Source organism: Barbus barbus, assembly GCF_936440315.1.
Source record: "Barbus barbus genome assembly, chromosome: 19".
NCBI lineage: Eukaryota > Metazoa > Chordata > Actinopteri > Cypriniformes > Cyprinidae > Barbus > Barbus barbus.
This window is the reverse complement of record NC_136747.1, coordinates 27,860,082-27,881,776: the sequence shown is the minus strand read 5'-3', so window position 1 is coordinate 27,881,776 and position 21,695 is coordinate 27,860,082. Positions and strand designations below refer to the sequence as shown.

General features: G+C 33.5%; 1 protein-coding gene across 1 annotated transcript in view; it reads right to left on the bottom strand.

Annotated features, from left to right (window-relative positions):
• The window catches only part of itgb8 (integrin, beta 8), a gene marked incomplete at both ends in the record, with an annotated part of 32,952 nt that extends 20,201 nt beyond the window's left edge, over positions 1 to 12,751 (bottom strand). The window contains 7 exons of the mRNA XM_079441096.1: positions 2,016 to 2,111; positions 3,228 to 3,386; positions 6,623 to 6,788; positions 8,970 to 9,216; positions 9,820 to 9,991; positions 11,030 to 11,115; positions 12,655 to 12,751. Coding sequence (XP_079297222.1) covers positions 2,016 to 2,111; positions 3,228 to 3,386; positions 6,623 to 6,788; positions 8,970 to 9,216; positions 9,820 to 9,991; positions 11,030 to 11,115; positions 12,655 to 12,751 — 1,023 coding nt within the window. The remainder of the gene's footprint in view (positions 1 to 2,015; positions 2,112 to 3,227; positions 3,387 to 6,622; positions 6,789 to 8,969; positions 9,217 to 9,819; positions 9,992 to 11,029; positions 11,116 to 12,654) is intronic.
• Between the last annotated feature and the right edge of the window lie 8,944 nt (positions 12,752 to 21,695).

Genomic DNA, 21,695 nt, shown 5'->3' with positions numbered 1-21,695 from the left:
TATAAATACTTTTTAGCATTTTGAGATCATGTTGAGAAAGACTCAGCTACATCATTAGCAGCGTTCCTTGCCGAGCTCTGATTGGTGGAATTTTCTTGTACAGCATCATGGGGAAAATTTTTAAAAAAATTAAAAATAAATGAATAAATAAATAAAAAAATATAAATAAAATATGTGTATGTACTACTTTTATGTTACTTTTAAAGCTTTGATAGCCATTGGTCACCATGAGCTTTCATTATACAAAATAAAATAAATAAATAAAATAAAACATACTACTATGTTTTTATTTATTTATTGTATTTATTTATTTATTGATAGCCACTGTCATAAATAAAAAAATAAAAAAAACAAACACACTACTACTTTTTATTTTATTTTATTTTATTTTATTTTATTTTATTTTATTTTATTTTATTTTATTTTATTTTATTTTATTTTATTTTATTTTATTTTATTTTATTTTATTTTATTTTATTTTATTTTATTTTATTTTATTTTATTTTATTTTATTTTATTTTATTTTATTTTATTTTATTTTATTTTATTTTATTTTATTTTATTTTATTTTATTACAGCCACTGGTCACCATGACCTTTCATTGTATAAAATACCTCTATTTAAATGAGAGAAAAACAAAGTTCATATGGTTTTCTGAGCAATATATTTTAGATTTATGTAAAATATATATAATATTTTGTTTTATTATAACACTTTACAATAAGGTTCATTAGTTAACATTAGTTAACAACATTAGTAAACATGAACTAAGAATGAACAATACTTCTACAGCATTTATTAATCTTAGTTAATGTTAATTTCAGCATTTACTAATGCATTATTAAAATCCCAAGCTGTTTGTTAACATTAGTTAATGCACTGTGAACAAACATGAATAAACAGTGAACAACTGTATTTTCATTAACATTAACAAAGATGGATAAATAGTGTAATAAATGCATTGTTCATGTTAGTTAAAACACTAACTAATGTAAACAATGACACCTTTGTCACGTGTTGGTTTCTGTTTAGTTCCTGTTTACCCATATTTGGTTTTGTTCCGGTTCTTGTTATTAGTTAATCATCGTTTATTATCCCCACCTGTTTTGCATTAATCATCTAGTTTGCTCCTTTGTTCCATTTCCTTTATAAGTCCGCAGTTCTGCCCTTGTCTTTGTCTGAGTTTAACGTTTAATAAATGGAAGAGTGTGTTGATGCTATTTCATCTTTTGTTTGTTTCCCGACAACCACAAATCCGTGACAACCTAATTGTAAAGTGTTACCTATTTTTTTTTTTTATAAGCATTTTGAGAACGTATTGAGACTGAAACAACTGCATTATTTGCAGCATTACTTGCCCACTGCTCCAGGTGTGTGTTCATGGTGTGTGTGTGTGTGTGTGTGTTCACTGCTGTGTGTGTGCACTTTGGATGGGTAAATGCAGAGCACAAATTCCGAGTATGGGTCACCATACTTGGTCGTATGTTACGTCACTTTCACTGATTTACAACCTCAGAACTCCCAAAAGCTCAATCTTCCTCTGGAGAAAATTAATGGATTTTTTTACTTTCAGAACTCAATTGTTACACTCTATACACTTAGAATGGAAGTGAACAGCACAAATGTGAAGCAACTCTATTTTTTAAAAACATACGAAGACATGAGTAAAATCAAGTTAATTTGAGCTGTCAAGTCATCATTCATAATCATTTCAAGGTGGAACTATTTATGCATGAACTTCTGGTAATTTTTTGGGTGGAGTTTAGCATTTTTTTGTTGGTGCAAATTTATGTGCATTTTTTCTTTTAACCACAGAAGTTGCATTTAATCCAGAATATTTCATTAACTCGAACTTCTTTCATTCACATATTTGTTGAACCAGCACTATAATCACTGACTGAACAAGTCGCTGTGTGTGTTTCCATAAATCACTGCAAGCGTTCTTGAAATCACTGTTGCAAAACTGACTGATTTCTGTAGGAAACACCCAAACTCATTGTGTGGAGAGAAATTACCTCATACCACCGATATTGCACCTGGTCCACTGCAAAGATGGAGTAAACGCTGTTCTCCAGAAGCTTCTCGGCCAATTGAGCGATTGTTGGGTGCTCCTAAACAACAACAACAACGCTGTGAATTTTGTACAATCATGTACAAAAGAATATGAGCATGTTTTTGGACATGCTTGCATGGTACTAGCAGTTACATCATGTTTTTATTTAAAGTACTATTAATGATGATTATTCATTATCATAGTATATAGCAACACAGGTAACATGTTTTTTGGACGCGCCACTGTGGTAATACCATGTTATTTTTTGAAGTACCTTGTAGAATCATGTGCATACTATGGTATATGACAATAATAACAATACAGTTGCTGAAAAATTACAAAACAAAATGTTTTCATTAATTGAAATAAATCTAAAATAAAATAAATATTAATATTAATATTAGATTAAAAACTCCAATCTCAATAAATTAGGGTTAGGTAATTAGTTAATTGGTTTAGGTAGGGTTAGGTATCAAAAAAAAACTGACTTGGCAGTTAACTAAAATAAGTTTAAGTACTAAAAAATAAATTAAAGCTACACAGAATATATTATTCTAGACATATATATATATATATATATATATATATATATATATATATATATATATATATATATATATATATATATATTCTAAAATAATATATTATTATAATATATATATATATATTTTTATATATATATATATATATATATATAAGTAAATTATAGAAATTACAAAAGCACATAATAAAATAACTAAAATGTATAGTAAACAAACCCACACGAAAATATAAAAATAAAAGCCAATTGAAGTATTAATAAATAAATAAATCAAATATTAATATATAAACAATAAATAATGAAACATTGCTGTTCAGCACCATGGTGTATGTATGTGTGTGTGTATTTATATATATATATATATATATATATAGAGAGAGAGAGAGAGAGAGATATATACCATGTACAAAGTACAATCATATTACCTTTTTTTGTAACGGAAGAACTAATTCTTCAAGCCCATGCGTATGTTTTATACAGCATGTGCCCCTTTCATGAAAAGAGACCATAAAAATGGCAAGACGTTTTTGAGGAAAAGAGACACGGAATTGGTTCGGGACACAAAACTGAACTACTGCACTGCGTTACATCTGGTGTTTTGTGTGTTTAGTGCTTTGGTTTGGTTAATCGTACCATAGTAGTGGTTTGGGAGTAGATGTTATCCTCTAGATGGCAGCGGCCGTCGTGAGGAATCACGATACCAGACAGTTTACTGTCCAGAGCCAGATGAGACGGCTGGTCTGTCATAACCAGCAGCAGACGCTTCGCTTCGGGTCGCCATCCGATGTCTTTCTGCGGAGATGAATCAAGCTTTACAAATCTGCATGAGTGTGCATTTAGCATAAAGTTTACTCAGCAGTTAGAGGAGTTCTACATAGCATACATCTGTCCTGTGTTATTAACACAAGACAAACTGCACTGCTCCAGCTTTCAGATGCCAGGATGAGTAATGCTTGGATTGATCAGTCCTTAAATCATGTCTTGAGAAAAAGAGTGCTGTTACTTTGCTGATTTACAGTTTCCCTTGACAGATTGTAAAGCATGCAAAAATATAAATAAATAAATACAAAAAACACGTACAAAAAATTAAATAAAAAGGAACATAAAAAAATAAAAAAATATTGAAATAAATACAAAACACTGGGAATGAAACAAAACAAACAAACAAAAAACAACTCAAAATGAAAATAAATAAACCATAATATAATAGGCTCTATGTTTGACAGAATAAAACCCACAATAAATAAAATAAATAAATGAATAAAAATAAATAAATAAATAAATACAAAAACAAAACAATAAATAGAGCAATAAATAAAACAATAAACAAACAAATTTATTTCTTTAAAAAATTAAATATAAATAAACAGTCAATAATAAAATAAATAGCAAAAATAAAGTGCAATACAAATATTAAAAATACAACTAAATAAAATAACCAATAATAAAAAACCACAAACAAAACCAAACAAAAATCACAAAAATAAAATATGAAGAAAATACATAAATTAAATAAACAAATACATAAAAAATACAAAAAATAAATACATGAAATAACTAAACATAAAAGATAAAACAAAAACATAAATAAAAAATAAACAAATAAAAAAAAATAAATGAAAGTTTTTTTGATAGTAGAAATAATAAATAAAAAGAAAATAAATAAAAAGAAATGAAATACTAAAAATAAAAGTAAATAAATAAATAAAATAGTAAATAAAAAATAAAACTACAATAGTCTGTGCTACTAGTACAAGACAAAGTGCACTAGTTTTTTTTTGCCAGGATGAGTAACGTTTGAATTAATCATTACTTAAATAATTTATTAAGGAAAAAAGTGCTAACTGATGTATAACTTCGCTTGCCTGATAATAACACATAAATACATGAATAAACAAATACTAACAATAAAAATAAATTGTTACAAAAAAATAAAATAAATAATAATAATAATAATAATATCATAATTTAACTGATCAGAGATTTGTGGGTGGACTCTTCTGACCTGAGCCTGTGTTACTAATTGAACACAAACCGCACAAGTCAAGTGTTTTTAGCTGCCAGGAGTAATGAGTAATGTTTGACTAAAAAACCCAGACCAGATGCCAACAGGAACTACCTTTTAAAGCTACAACCGGTAGTTAGCGAACAGCGAGGCGTCTGCGTAACTCATGCATGACGACAGGATGACGGGAAACAAACTCTATTTCACCTGAGAGCCGAGCGTTTGGAGGCCAAAGCAAACGCTTCGTTTCGCTTTCCAGCTCGTGGAGGCACATAACAAAGATTGAAACTCAGTCAAGGTCACAAACCCTTTCAGGCCCACAGCTCAGAAAGTACTCGCTTATCATTCACGGGAAAAATCCCAGCGGCCGGATCCCATAAAGAGGCTTTGTTAATGCTGCTGGGCTACTCTGAGCAGTGACGGGATGGAGATGCGGCTGATGCAGCTCTTTGTGCTTGATGACCGCACTGTGACTCTTCAGGAATCACTCCGGTTCCCAGACCGTCTCTGCAGCGACAGCAGGAGAAATATGTGCTGATGACACAGGAGGACTCATGCTAACGGACCGGGTTTAGATGAATCCTTCCAGAGACCATATTTGCACAAACGCAGAGGGACAAGAGCGGCTGCTTGAATCATTAGTGCTGTCAAAGCAGGCTTGGGATCAGATAACATTGAGTGCCATGTAAATCACCCTGTGCTGTTTGGGCCTCGGATATTGATCATTCTTCAAATCAGACTTTGCTGATTTATAATGTTGCTTGGTTGATGAAAAAACATGCAAAAATGAATAAATACATACATACATAATTTAATAGTAAAATATAACAAATAGAATAAAAAGTAAACAAAAAATTAAATAAATAAATAAACAAACTAGAATATTACTGTATCATCCATAAAAGATTTGAGGGTGATTTAAGCCAGTAAAAAAAACACCAAACAACCATCATTAACAAGAATAAATAAATAAATAAATAAAAGCACAAGTAGTAATCACCACTAACAATAAATATATAAACAAAAAAATAAATGACAACCTACCAATAACCACTAACAAAAATAAAAACAACAACAAAAACAAATATATTATAAAAATAAAAAATAATATAATATAACAATACACTAAAAATAAAAACATAAATAAATATATAAAATACATAAATAAATGCATCATAAAATTACCAGAGATACTAAAAATATAAAAAATAATAATAAAATGAATAAAGATATAAAAAATAAACAGTCATAATGCTAAAATAAAAAAATAAAACAAAATGAATAAATAAATACCAAAAAGTAAATAGTCATAATACGAAATATAAACAATAAATGAAAAATAAATACTAATATAAAATAAATAAAACTGTAATGTTACTAAAACGAATACTACCATTTTTAACTTTTCAGCAATCACCATTAACAAAAAATGAAATTATCATTACAAAACAACAGTAATAAATAAATAAAACTATAAATTAAAAACAAATAATAATAAATAAATACATAATAAAAACAAAATGAACAAACATAATAAATTAATAAAACATTACTGGCTAAAAAAAAAATAATAAAAATAAAATAGTAAAAAGTAAATAAAGTCATAATACTAAAAGTAAATTATAAATAAAAAACAATCGAGTAAGGAATGATCCACCACTAACAAAAAAGTGGAAACACTAATAACTAAAATACATAAACAAGTAAATAAATAAACAAACTATAATATATATATATATATATATATATATATATATATATATATATATATATATATATATATATATATAAAATAGCGACCTCTTTTGATTTGAGCATGCAAGTAACAACCTAGCAACCACCCAGAACTGCATAGCAACCACAGAAAACATGCAATCAGCTTACTAAAAACCATGCTAAAAACCACCCAGTACACCTTAACAAACCAAACTGCAACATGCAACTGCAAAACAACCCCCTGGCAACCCCCCAAACCTGCCTAGCTAACACACAGAAATGATCAGTGTGGCTCAGGTGTGTTTACCTGGCAGACGGTGGCCTGCAGCATGGCGTCGAAGCCTCCCTCCGGTGTGTCCATGTTCCCGGAGATCCTCTGCTCCTGGATGACCCGCGTGAACTCCGTCATGTTGTGTGTGATGGGGAGGACGTGGATGAAGCCGTGAGCCGGCCTGCAGTTCACCTCATAATCACTGAGACACACACAGAAAGCTCACAACAAATCAAACTTCAGACCGCTTCAGTGTCTCATCTGTGTTCTTTACTGTGAACTAAAACCTTGATCATTGAAAGATTAAAGAAAACATAAATATTAGATGAAAAATGCAAATTTAAAAGTGTATATAAAAATGAGAAATCTTGCTTTGGGAACTAACTTGAGTAAAATGAAGTAAGTTGAAGAACTGAAATTACCAGAGATATAAAAAACTGCAGTAAAAATAGAGAGAAAAAGAAAAATGTCAAAAAAGAGAAATATTAAAAGAGAGAGAAACATAAAAAAATTAAAAATTAAAATCACAAAAAACCTAAAACAACTAATTACATTTTTTAATAATAATAATAATAACTAAAATTTGTAGAAGTAAAACTGAAATTAAAATAAATAAAATATAAAAATAAAAAAAATAATGACAAAAGCACACCAAAAAACTAAAACAACAAAATGCTAAAGATTATTAATAACAATAACAACAACTAAATTTACTAAAACTGAAATAATATAAATAAAAGCTGTATAGAAACACTAAAAATAAAAACTAATAAAAAAATTACAAAAACACAAAATTGAAAAGTACTAAAACAAATTACTAAAATATAAATAATAAATATAAGTAAATAATTTAAATAAATACTTAATATTTATAGTGAAAATATTTCTAATTTACTTATTTTTAGTATTTATTATTATTAATTAATAATAATTACATAATTATTATGTAATTATAATTAAATGTTATTATTATGTAAATATAATTATGGAATAATTAACAATTATGTAATTGTTGTTTTAGTAATTTTGTACTTATTATCATCATCATCATCATCATAACCATCATTATTATTGTAGTAAATACTAAAATGACTAAAACTGACATGAATTAAATAGTTTTTAAAAACAAACTAAGAAAGCATAAAAAAATATTAAAACAAAAATAACAAAATTAGTAAACATGTAAACTTATATTAAAATTAAAACAGAAACTGTAACAATAAAAGACAGAAACATTTGCGACAAAGTAAATACTCAATCTTGTCATAAGCATGCATATTTTGTCCAGTTTATGAAGAAAATAAGTATATTGTTTAAACATTTTGGATCTTTCCATTTGCAGCGTCACTTTAGTGAATCATTTTAGGGTCAAGAGCTTCCAGGGAACAACGATATAAAAAATTATGCCCTTCATAAATAGGCAACAAAAGGTTTCACAAGAGATTCAATCTGGACAATGTATGAATGAATGAATGAATGATGCATTTATATAGCGCTGTATTGTGTATTGCTGTACACCCAAAGCGCTTTACAATCATGTGGGGGGGTACCACCACCAGTGTGCAGCATCCACTTGGATGATGCCACAGCACAACGGCGCCAGTGCGCTCACCACACACCAGATACAGGTGGAGAGGAGAGAGAGTCATAGAGCCATGGATGGGGATTATTAGGAGGCCATGATAGACAAGGGCCAGTAGAGGGAATTTGGCCAGGACGCCGGGGTTACACCCCTACTCTTTTACGAGAAGTGCCATGGGATTTTTAATGACCACAGAGAGTCAGGACCGCGGTTTAACGTCTCATCCGAAAGACGGTGCTTTTTGACAGTATAGTGTCCCCGTCACTATACCGGGCCGTTAGGACCCGCACAGACCACAGGGTGAGCACACCCTGCTGGCCTCACTAACACCTCTTCCAACAGCAACCTAGTTTTCACCGGAGGTCTCCCATCCAGGTACTAACCAGGCTCAACCCTGCTTAGCTTCAGTGGGCAACCAGTCTTGGGCTGCAGGGTGATATGGCTGTGGCTACAAGACAAAATAATCTTGGGTGTAGACAAAATAATCTTGTTCTCCTCCAAAAAAACTGAGCTGTGTGATTCTGCGCCAATCTCAGTTCAGAAGCATGAAGTGCACAGCGATACACAGTAATAATATTTACAAAATAACTCAAGTATCAGCTCACATGTTTCTCCTAAAATCCCTTTCCAAAATAAAAAGTAGATGCATATGAGTCAAAAGTGAAGAGAATAGAACTGTAAGAATATTGTAACTGTTTAGATAATTTAAGAAAAATCTTTGACTGCATATTTCGCACAAATCGCAAATTTGTTCTTTGGCTTTGGCATGTTGTGCTGCAGTTTTGGGTCGGGTGTGTTCACCTGCAGGGGTTCAGGAGTTTGGAGGGATGGACGTCAATGTAAGGAGACAGCGGTTTATCCACGAACGAGCCGAAGCCCACTCTGAAGTCACTGGAGTGTTCCTTCATCAGATGAGACAGAGCCAGACCCGCCGTCTTCAGCCGGTCCAGATTATCCTGCATGGAGGCCGAGACATCCACTAGATAGTACAGATCCACAGGATAGCGCTCCAACTGCTGCACCTCCACCACGAACGACGCCTCGCCGCCTGACACAGGAAGTGACATCATCACAACACTACATTTACTATTTTACATTTTAGGAGAAAGTTATTGCTGGTTGCCATGGCGTTGTTATGGTGTTCGGCATTTATGTTGACACATTGTTATGTGGTTTCTAAGGTGTTTTGGGTTGCTAAAGCATTGCTAGGGTGTTCTAGGTGGTTGCCATGGCATTTCTATGAGGTTGCTAAGGTGTTCTGCATTTATGGTAGCACTGACTTATGTGGTTTCTAAAGTGTTGGGTTGTTGGTTCTAAGGTGTTTTGGGTTGCTAAGGCGTTGCTAGGGTGTTATTGGTGGTTACCAAGGTTTTGCTGAGGTGTTCTGCATTTATGTTGGCATGTTGTTATGTAGTTTCTAAGATGAATTGGGTTGCTACAGTGTTGATAGGGTGTTCTAGGTGGTTGCCATGGAATTTCTATGAGGTTGCTAAGGTGTTCTGCATTTATGTTAGCACTTTGTTATGTGGTTTCTAAAGTGCTGGGTTGTTGTTTCTAAGGTGTTTTAGATTGCTAAGGTGTTGCTAGGGTGCACCTGATGGTTGCTAGGGTGTTTCTGTATCAGTCCAGTATTTTAGTGGTCAGACGTTACCTGGTCGTAGGTGGATGTTAATCTCTCTCGGTGACACCTGTGAGCTGCCGATAGTGGCATTTACTTCCACTTTCACATTTGGGTTTTGGATAAAAGCCTCTTCACAGCCCCGGACTCGAAGGTCAGACACAGATCCACATCGCTGACTTACATGAGCACCGTCCAGAAACCTCTGTCAGCGTAAACAAACCGTCAGACAGGTCAAGGGTCACCGCTAATGCCTGTTTCTTCATGAAACAAGGTGACTGTTGTGTAGGGTGGCATTATTGAAAGCTCTTTAGCTCAGAGATTATAGCTGAGATGTTGGTCAGGGATTAGTCTGACTGGTGCCGAGCACCGCAACCACTTAATGAACTTAACCACAATCCCAGGAATATGCATGACTCTCTGTACAAAGAAAGCATTTAAATCAATTGTTTGTCCCAAGAAAATAAACACGTTAGTGATGGAGAAAGTTAAAACTCTAACTGACTGAGTAAGGCCTGACCAAACCACGACCGGGCTATAATGGACGTCTACATATTTGATTTACACCTTTTTGGAAGGACTTTTGATTAATACACTCCTAATTAGCTTTAATATATTTTTATTTTGGTTTTGGTAATGTTTTTAATATTTCTATTTTGCTTTGATTTGTTTTAGATACATTTTAGTTGTATCATCTATACACTATAGCATATAGTATATTTGTATTTTATTTTTTCAGCTTTATTTAAATTCTTTATTGTTTTATCTTACAATAACAACAATGGGTTAAACCAAGTTGTAACTGCTCAGAATGTGTTCTTAATATATTCAAGAATCAACTTGTCTCAGATGTTTGAGAAATTAGTCAGTAATAGCTGAACCTCATTGGTATAAACAACTGAGATATTACAGAGACTTCATGTGCAATTTTTCCTCACTACACTCTCAGAAAAAAGGTACAAAACTTTCAAAAGGTACTTACATGCACACTTTACTGACTAATGTGTGCTTTCAGAGTAGAAGTATTAGGGGTAAATAGGGCACAAAGTTGTTTCCGAATTTCTGTTTTATGGGTTCCCACGATCACCGGTGCATTCTGGGGATTAGGGCTCCGGTACTTTATCACTAACAGACCAAACATGAGCACTTCACACACTCAAACCCTGAGCAGTGTGCCGAGATACAGCAATAGCAGCTCACACACACACACACACACACACACATACACACACACACACATTACCTCCTGAGAGCACCACGCGCATTCAGGGCCGCGTCTCAAACAGTCTTCACATGTGGAGATGAGGGACGACAAGCATCGGTTATCCACTGAACACAGAGACAGAGACATTTACACATGAATGAGCGAGAGTTCAGATCCTCAGCAGGCCTTTGTGTCTAACACAGACTTTATCAGGACAGAACAGCACACTGTTTGGAAAGAAACGGTCTCAGAAAGATGAACAAATCACAGCATTGAATGTCAGCGTCAATCAGAATATTAATTGCGAGAAGCGAAAATAAACATCTAGATAAAATAGAAGATATTAATGTGCACAACCAACCAAGCTAGTTTTCCAGCTTGGTCTGGTTCCAGATGGTTTTTGAGGGTTTTTACCACTTCTGTAGCTGGTCAGGCTTGGAAACCAGCTGACAAACCAACTAAAATCGGTCAAACAACAGCTTAGGCTGGTTTTAGATGTTTTTTTTTTTTTTTAAGCAGGGAGATCCTGTTGTGCCACAATACAGTATGGGGCATGTTGTCACAATGGGAACCTGGCAGTTATCATCCACAACATATATGCGTTTAAAATGTATTATAACCTATAAAATGCCATTGTTTTGATTAAGAGAAACTGATAAATAAACTTAACATTTCTGAAAAAATTACCAGTTGGTTTAGGAATCTGGCTCTAGAGGGGGTTTGACAACTTCTTTAGCTGGTCCGTTTGGTCTTGGTTGGGAACCCAGCTAATCAACCAGTATACAGTATGGGGCAAGTTGTCACAATAGGAACCTGCGGGTTACTGACACTGACAATACAAATCCTGTGTTTTGAATTCTACTAAATACTATCTAACACAGAAAAATGGCATTAATATGTGACCCTGGAGCACAAAAGCAGTCTTAAGTCGCTGGGGTATATTTGTAGCAATAGCCAAAAATACATTGTATGGGTCAAAATTATTGATTCTTCTTTTATGCAAAAAAATCATTAGGATATTAAGATCATGTTTTTTTTTGTAAATTTCCTACTGTAAATATAACAAAACTTAATTTTTGTTTAGTAATATGCAAGAACTTAATTTGGACAACTTTTAAAGGTGATTTTGGAAATATCCATACATCAATGGAAAGCTTATTTATTCAGCTTTCAGATGATATATAAGACTCAATTAAAAAAATTGACCCTTATGATTGGTTTTGTGGTCCAGGGTCACATATATGTATTTAAAATCTATTATACGCTATTAATACTGGGAAACAGCCTAAATGGGAAAAGTGACACCAATATCAAAGCCATGAAAGGAAACTGATAAATAAACTAGACATTTAGGGAAAAAACGTTAAACCATACCTTCTAACTCCTTCTCTAATGTATAGCCTACTATTGCGGTTTGAAGTGTTCACTTGTCACCAAACAAGCTATCCAGTATGATGCTGGAATATGTGGAAAACGACATAACAGAGTTTCGACTCAGAACCTTGCTGTAAACCGTGTGACAACTTGCCCCGTGTGCAAACACTGACTGACATTTCCATTCATTCCCATGAGTTCGTTATCTCAAGATGCGTCCGGCTACAGCATGACAAGATACAAACAATGAAATGCACAGCGAAAGGGTAACAATCGACAGCCAAACTCACCCGAATCGGACCTCACAAACACGAGCAGCACCGAGATGAACAGCAGCAGCATGAGAAGAGCAATCAGATTACAGTACAGACGCATGCAGGAAGTCATAGCAGCATAAAGTGTGTGTGTGTGTGTGTGTGTGTTTCCAGCGTTTGAACCGCGACTGAAAATCCCCTGGGAACACGTCAGACCCTCATCCGCGCGAACAAAGGAGGGCGATTCGCTTCACCCAACAACCTCATAAAACTAATTTCCAGATTCAGATGAAGCGCGGCGGGACCGCAGTGTGCGCGTTTTGTTGTCATTGCGCGCTTTTACGCGCGCCGCGTTTAGTATCCGCGGTCTTCTTATACCGTCGCGCAAAGGTCACCGTCCGCGCGTCATCCCTTAAAGGTACTCGGCGACGCAAGGAACTGCAATCGTTGCTATTCATTGCAGTGATTTTGAAAGCTGATGAACGCCCAGCTCTGTGTGAACTGAGTCAGGCTGCGCTATGGTAACTACTGTACAGAGGAGGAGCAGGAATTTTACCGTTACCCCCGCTTTCCCCCTTTTGACAGTGAGAGGTTGCTTGAGGAAAACTCTAGCAGGGTTTGTATTGAACGTCTCTGCGTCACTGTGGAATTTAAACAATGACGAGTACATGGCTTTCTGAATTTTCCCTTAGTGTTTCTTAGTTTATATCTCACAATTGACTTTTTTCCCACAGTTACGAGAATTACGACGTATAAACTTGCAATTATGAGAAAAAAGTCAGAATTGCCTGATAAACGCTCTTAGTTAATTCACTTCAGTCAAGGTAGAACCCTATTATTTTTTTTAACTAATATTTATATTATTTTTAAAAGATTTGTTTTTGACTTTATTTAGATAGGAGAGTATAACACAGGAATTGCAAGAGGGTATGGGATTAGGAAAGGTTCACATGCATGGATTCGAACTTGGGACACCAGTTGTGCAACAGCACTGGGCCTATTTGTGATAGAATGCAAAGTATTTCAATGCAAGCATCTCAGTCAAATTTTATTTATGCAATATTTCAAACCACTAACCTACAGGGCAAAACCAACCGGTGGCAACGTTTTGAAGTAGCCCAGTTCAGTTGAAAAGACATGGACTTGGCAACCCTGCATTCAACACAAGCTGCAGGAGTCAGATTTGAGTGATCACGGGTGGAGAGTAAGGAGAGATGACTGACAGATCATGCTGGAGGATTTGCTGCTCAACAAATCCTGAGCTCACTGACAAATTTCTTACCTCGTAAAATGCGCTCCCTTTACACAGAGTGCGCGAGATTGCAAAATCGAAAGTGAAAGTAAACAGCAAGTGCAGATTCAAAAACTATTTAAACACCCTGCATATTGATAGTGCCTTCCTTATGCGTGGAAATATATTACAATATTATAATGTTTGCTGGAGCGGGATTAAGACGCAGTCCTGCAGTGAGGGACTCAAGTACAGCATGTTTTTACTGTAGTTTTACAACAAACTGACTGTTCAGCTGACAATCACTGATTGGTAAAGTCATTGTGTCACTGCATCTGCTGTTAGAAATAAGCCTTTTTAAGGCTATGTCAGCATAAGGAACAACATTTATGGAGCAGTAAATTTCAGATTTTGTTGCTGATTTGAAATATGTAATTTAATTGTGAGTTCAGTGAGCAGTTTTTGAGATTACAGTATTCCTGTGCTTCCATACTAAGGAAAGGAATCACTCAGAAATGAACATTCTGTCATTCCCTCACCCTCATGATATTCCAAACCTGTTTGACATTTTTTCTACCAAATACGAGATCTTTAATCTAAAGTTTATGATGCTCTGTGTCATACAATGAAAGTGAATGGGGACTGGAGCTGCTGATCTTAAAAAATGAAGAAAAAAACAAACAAACCCCAGCATGTTTCTTCTGCTCACCAAGGCTGTATTTATTTGAACAAAAATGTAGTAAAACAGCAATATTATGAAATATTATTACAATTTAAAATAACTGTTTTCTATTTGAACATATTTTAAAATGTAATTTATTTTTGTGATCAAAACTGTATTTTCAGCATCATTTCTCCAGTCTTCAGTGTCACATGATCCTTCAGAAATCATTCTAATACAGCTGCTCAAGAAACATTTCTGATTATTATCAATGTTGAAAACAGTTGTGCTGCCCAATATTTTTGTGGAAACTGTGATACATTTTTTTCAGGATTCTTTGGATGAATGTCCAAGTTCAAGTGCACAAGTTGCACTTTTGTGGTGCATTTTGTCCCTATTGGAGTTTAATGTCACCCGTCCTCATTCACCTTTATTTGTATTTCCATGGAAGAAAGAAACATTATTTTGGAATGACATACATGTAAATGATGACAGAAGTTTTCATTAGTGTACTATAGCTTTAAAAAAAGGCTTTTACTGAAGTCTCTCCAGAAGCACGTAGCATTGCATTAGATGCAATACGTTTCCAATTAGATGTGTCAGTAAGAATGCAGTTAAAGGTATTCATGTATTCATTTGACAAACAGATCAGACTTCATTTTGAGACATTTATTGAGCCCAGGCACAACTGTTTATTTCACTTCTACACAACAGACTGTGAAAAACCGGGACAACAAATAACAGCCCATCTCTCCAAACCAAAATGAGTGTTTCACCATGGGTGGAGGAGGACAATGGTGTCTCTTATTCTCCAGAGCTCAGTGGAAGCAGATTACGGGAGCGGGTCCAGCATGTAGGACATGTCCCGGCGGAGGGACGTCGCGGCTGTCACAGAGACGAACTGTGAGGAACAGAGGAGAAAGAGAAAAGTGAAAGGATGGTAAATCACTGTGATATGACTTTACTGTGCTTTTTGCTGTGATGTAGGTCATGGGACTGACGATAAGACAAGAGTTGTCGTTGCTTCTGTGACTTACTCAGAATAAGTACACTTCATCATGTTCAATTAGGCTTTGTGTTAAACTGTTCCCCAACACATGGCAGATATAAGCTAACAGTCATGTATGTTTGTCATATCACTTAAAAATAAAAATCTGGTCATTAATTACTTGCCCACATGTTGTTCCAAAATCAAAAAAAAAAATTATATATATATACACACTCTAAAAAAATTGAGCTATATAGCACTAAAAGTTTATTATAAATATTATATATATATATATATATATATGTGTGTGTGTGTGTGTGTATGTATGATGAATAAAGTATAACTTCTATAAAATAATTTTATAAAATTAAAAGTTTGGGGTCAGTAAGCTTTTTTAATGTTTTTGAAAGAAGTCTGTTCTGCTCACCAAGGCTGCATTTATTTGATTATAAATACAGTAAAAACAGAAATATTGTGAAATATTTTTACTATTTAAGATAACTGTTCTCTATGTGAATATCTGTTAAAATGTAATTTATTTCTGTGATCAAAGCTGAATTTTCAGCATCATTACTCCAGTCTTCAGAGTCACATGATCCTTCAGAAGTCATTCTAATATACTGATTTGCAGCTCAAGAAACATTTCTGATTATAATCAATGTTGAAAATAGTTATGCTGCCCAATATTTTTGTGGAAACTGATATTTTATTTTTCGGGATCCTTTGATTTTAAAAAGAACATCATTTATTTGAAATACAAATCTTTTGTAACTTTAATGTCTTTACTGTCACGTGCTGAATAAAATGGTAAATTTCCTTCTAAATGAAATCTCATATGGGATCAAATCAACATAAAGGCAAATAAATAACTGAATATTCATTACTGGGTGAACAACTCTTTTAAATGACTCCACAAATTAGTTTTATACTTCCAATACTTGTTCTTTTTTAGTTTTTGTGTCTTATTACTCTAAATGGTCAGTACTAATAATGAAGACTGGCAGGCCGTGTATTCAGGGACTGTAAGATTTCAGCGTGTTTCTCATCCTCCCCCATGCATCGTATGTTCTTCTCAGACCGTTATTTTTCTTGCTGGTCGGTTGAGCTTGAGGCCACGCTGGTCTGGTTTAATCTTCCTGCCACAATATATCACATTCCCCTGCTTGGACTGTGGGTCTCTCCGCTCGGGCTGCCCGCTGACCCAATGGGGCTTTTTGTCAAACTCCCAAACAAATGCTTCTCTCTGGATAGCATCACGGTTATTTTCTCTGCCGTGACATGTTTTGGTTAAAGCCTTAAAAGGCCAGTGACAACTTCAATATTTCACTTGCTTTGCATGCTGTAAAACACTATTTGGCATGATGATATCAGGAAATCAGCGCGCACACGCTCCGTTCTAGTGAGCTGCCTACCTAAATGCCATTCTAAGGCATCATAGCAACCATCAAGATTTTGGAATTCTAAAGCATTTTAGAATGCTTTTGATTTTTAGAACGCAAAAGCATTTAGAATTTAAATTTCGAATTTAGAACTCTCAATTTGACTTCAACTGACTCTCAATTTTAAAATGCATTAGCTTTTAGAATTTAAAATGCTCAATTTTAAATGTACTTCTTCATTTATATGGGAAACTATCACTAAAATGGTTAAATCTAATTAAAAATAGACTATTTTATTTAATATTTGAGTATTTTTATGCTTATTTTAGCATTATCAACATGCTAATGTCACACTAACACTAAGTTTTGGAACAGACAAACTAAAGAATGTTAAAGGTCAGTCTAACTCTAGCTGCCATACCTCACATGCATCAGAGGTCACGGCTCTAATTCGCTAACCGGCTCCTGGACTCTTCAGTCAGGGTTCACGGGTCAAAGGGAAACTGCTGCAGGTTAACGGCATAAACACTTGCTAAAAAGCACCAGCCGACAATACAGGATTCTCGCAATTTTGCACATCATTTAAGAGCTTTCTAAGCAAAAAGTTACATGCAAAAAAGCCCTGATTCTACTGGTTTTTAGTGTGTTGCTAAACATTTGTTAGGATGTTTTAGTTCTCAATTCCAGTCCTATTAAGTTAATATAAAGTAAATATTAAGATATTAATTTATTTAATATAAATTGCCATATTTAAACTGAGTGATAAATGTCTGTCGAAGTGTTATTTTAGTATAACTGAGATACTATTATAGTTTTTATTATATGCACATGTAGCAGCACATCTAGCCATTCATCAGTAAATCTAGAGGAATCTTTGTGACGTTTTGCTTTCCTTCGTGGGGCCTTAAGATCAAGTGCGCATCATCATTTTAAATGTTATCACAACCTTTGCACTTTACCTTTAGAAAGGGGAAGATGTACTGAATTCCCCTAAGACATGTCTGTGTTTATCATGCTGTGAAACCAACTAAACCTCAATGTATTTATAGATCTGAAAATGAAAACACCCACACACCTATTCTTCATTAGTGATTGATTAAAGCATCGTCACATGGTTTAAATGAGTATGCATATAGACTCAGAGCAACAAATGTCACATTTCACCTCCTACTCAAATGAAATTATATTCTGCATTGAGAAAATAAAGCCTATATCTAATAAAGAAAATAAAGCATATATAACATTTTATTGTACTATAACATTATTTTCATGCCAATTAAGCACTTTTCCATGCATGTTCTTATAAATGCACACCAAGAAGTCTGTAAAAATGTTGTGTTAATATAGTTATTTTCTGTATTGATTTTTGAATTACGCATTGCATTGTGTTTTCAAACATAATGTCCTGACATGTCCAGTGTGCATCTGAAGATTTTACTATAGTTTATTGCTTTTTAGATTTTTTTAGATTTTTCACAGACTTTTTCAATTATATTATGCTGCATTGCAGTAAAAATACAACGGCTTCCTTTAAATTGAAAAACTAATATATCATTACTGTTTTTGCAATACAATATTGAGAATAATATTTTTCATATTAAGTATTATTAAGAAGAATTACTGAGAAAATCATGTCACAATGCAAAAAATAAATACAACAAAATTAGGCTTTAAATCTGAAAATTAAGAAAAAAATCTTAAATACAAATAAAATATAATATTAATATTAATATAAATTCTTAATGGATTTTGGGGTGAAATAAGACCTGCACAATAGAATAAAATATGAGAATATTTTTGTTTTTGTTTAAAATCTCCACTGTAATGTAGTACAATTATTATTATTATTATTTACATACTATACAAACAATATATCATTATTGTTGTTGCAATATTGTTTTTTGTTACAAGAACAATTAGTGAGAAAATAATGTGACAATGCAAAACAAAGCAAAAAACAAACAAAAATAAGCTTTAAAAATTCACAAATATAATATAATATAATATTAATATAAATTATTTGATTTTGGGGTGAAAGAAGGCACAGACATGACAAATAGAATATGAAAAAAAGTATATATATAAATCAAAACCATCACAACACATGAAATATGTTAAGATAATATTTAAAGATATTTCTAAAATACATCTGTGGGTTGTTTTTCATATTTTCAGTGTCTATGTCATGCTATAATCTAATGTCAAAGAAAAGTCCCAGTGTATCCACTGCAGAAGTGTTTTGTGGCAGAGATTTAGCATGTTTTACCACCCCGGCCTACAGTGGTTTAACCACACTCTGGACTTGACCACGTCTGTGAGAATGACACAAATCCTGTCCTTCCGTTCCCACTGGGGATCATGTTTATGGTCTTCATGACTGCATACCGCCACATCAGCAGCGTGGGCCGAGTGGTCAACCACACTACGCTATGTGGAATCGCTGCGATTTCATCATCATACGGCCATAACTGAGGAGCGCGCTCGCAACACTGACATAAATAATAATGGGTTCAGCTTCAGAGACGGAGGCTTTTCTGCTGATGTGACTTTGTATGGCATATAATCCCGTGAACCACAGAGAAGTGTGACGTTGCTGAGGAGCAGGTTGAGTCCTCAGGGCCTCAGACTGACCACGCGATGGAAGAACAACAAGTGAACGAGAAGATGAACTGAGTCAGACGCGTAGGCTTTCATTGAAAGAAATTCCCCTCAGCTAATTAAACAGATGTCTGAGGCAAATAACGCTGAGCCATAATGAAGAATCAGTGACATTTATGTTTTATTTTCTTACAAGAATGGTATAAACGAGTATTAAACACGTGCAAAGTTCAATACACATGATATTGTCTGTCATTTATGATTGTTTATCATCAATAAGAGCCAAGTAAGGCCAGTCTGTGTGACTTTTAATGGTTTATATCCGACTGTATCATGACTTATGATGACTGTCTTGGCTGGGTGAAGAAGTTTATTTGTGGATTGCTTCTTTTTGCAAACCCAAAGTCATTTTGAGAGTGAAGAGATTCCTAAATAATGAGATATTTGTGTTGCGAATCAAACACATTTGTCATCAGTTACTTTGCTGTTGGTAAATTTAAATTAGCTTCAGTTACCTTCAAAATGTGTCATTTATTTTTTTTAAATACATTAATACTTTTATTCAGCAAGGATGCATTCAACTGAATGTTACAAAATATTTCCATTCCAAATAAATGCTATTCTTGTGAACTTTCTATTCATCAAAGAATCCTGAAAAATAAAATATATAACTGTTTCCATAAAAACATTGAGCAGTACAAGTGTTTTCAACATTGATAATAATCAGAAATGTTTCTTGAGCAGCAAATCAGCATATTAGAGTGATTTCTGAAGGATCATGTGACTCTGAAGACTGGAGGAATGATGCTGAAAATGCAGCTGTGCATCACAGAAATAAATTACATTTTACGATATATTCACATATAAAACAGCTATTCTAAATTGTAATAATATTCCACAATTTTACAGATTTTACTGTATTTTTGATCAAATAAATGCAGCCTTGGTGAGCAGAAGAGACTTCTTTCAAAACATTAAAAATCTTGCCAACACCAAACCTTTCAGAATTCTTTCTCATCCCATAGACGTGAAGAAACGATACAAAAGAGTATCACAGAATATCTCATTTCCTGATGGCAGTAAGCTCTAAACGGATGAGCAGCTCTCACGTTTTACTCAGAAGTCAAGGTAATTTTGCTATTCCAGTTGCTGTGCCCACTAACGGTGCAAAAATGACACACTGCACCTTTAAATATAGCTGATGAGTTCATACCAAGCCTCTGTGTGATGAGTTTTGTTTACAGTAAAAGCAAAAGCAAAAGCAATCTGGAATCATATACAGTATGATAAATATACAGATAATGGTTGCAAATCATATATTATGTATCATTGTATTATCAGTAGTGAATTTTCTAAATATTCCCCTGTTGACCTCTGAAACAAAACATAAAGTGTGGGCCTATAGCTGGGACTGCTGTAATGTACCTTTTTCTTGCTCAAATCAAAACTGGAAATTCACAGTCACCGCAGTGAGGTGGACGATATTCTGCTGGCGTAGGATTACAGAGCCTGTGGTCACAAGACAGATATAAATATTGATTTCTGTGAAGAACACACCCAAGGTAAAATCATTACTATTCCCGAGTCCAAACCCATTGAAATGAGCTTGAGAACTTCCTGCTGGATATGGCTGTGTGTCACAGACCTTATCTATCGCTTCTTACAACGCTCTACATTATAAAATAAACCTTCAACTTTCAAAAATGTTTTTTACAACATTCTACTGACATTGTTTTCACTAAAATAATGTTTATTTTTAAAAATTATTTTTGTTTTCTTGTGATTAGAGCATTATTTAAAAGTTCCTAAAATGTTTAAGTTCTACTAACTTTTATTTTTACCATTATTTAAACATTTATTTTTAATATTCTAAGAATATTAAAAAGTCTAGTACAAAAATGCTTCTTAAATGTACTTCTGACTTTGTTTTCATCGAAATAAAATGTTTTTGAGCGTTTTTTTAAATTCTAAGAATGTTCTTGTTGCAATTAGAAACTAAAAACTTTTTTTTTTTACAACATTCTACTAACTTTATTTTAACCAAAATATTAAAATGTAAAATATTTTGTGAAATATTCGAATTTTACTTCCTGTAAAATGTTAGTTTTTACTTAAGATTTAGCTTTTTTTTAAATTTAAATGTTAAGTTTTGAAATTTTGTTGTACGCATTTGTCATTTTTATTTAATTTCTTTATTTTTAAAATGTTTTTAGTTGTTTT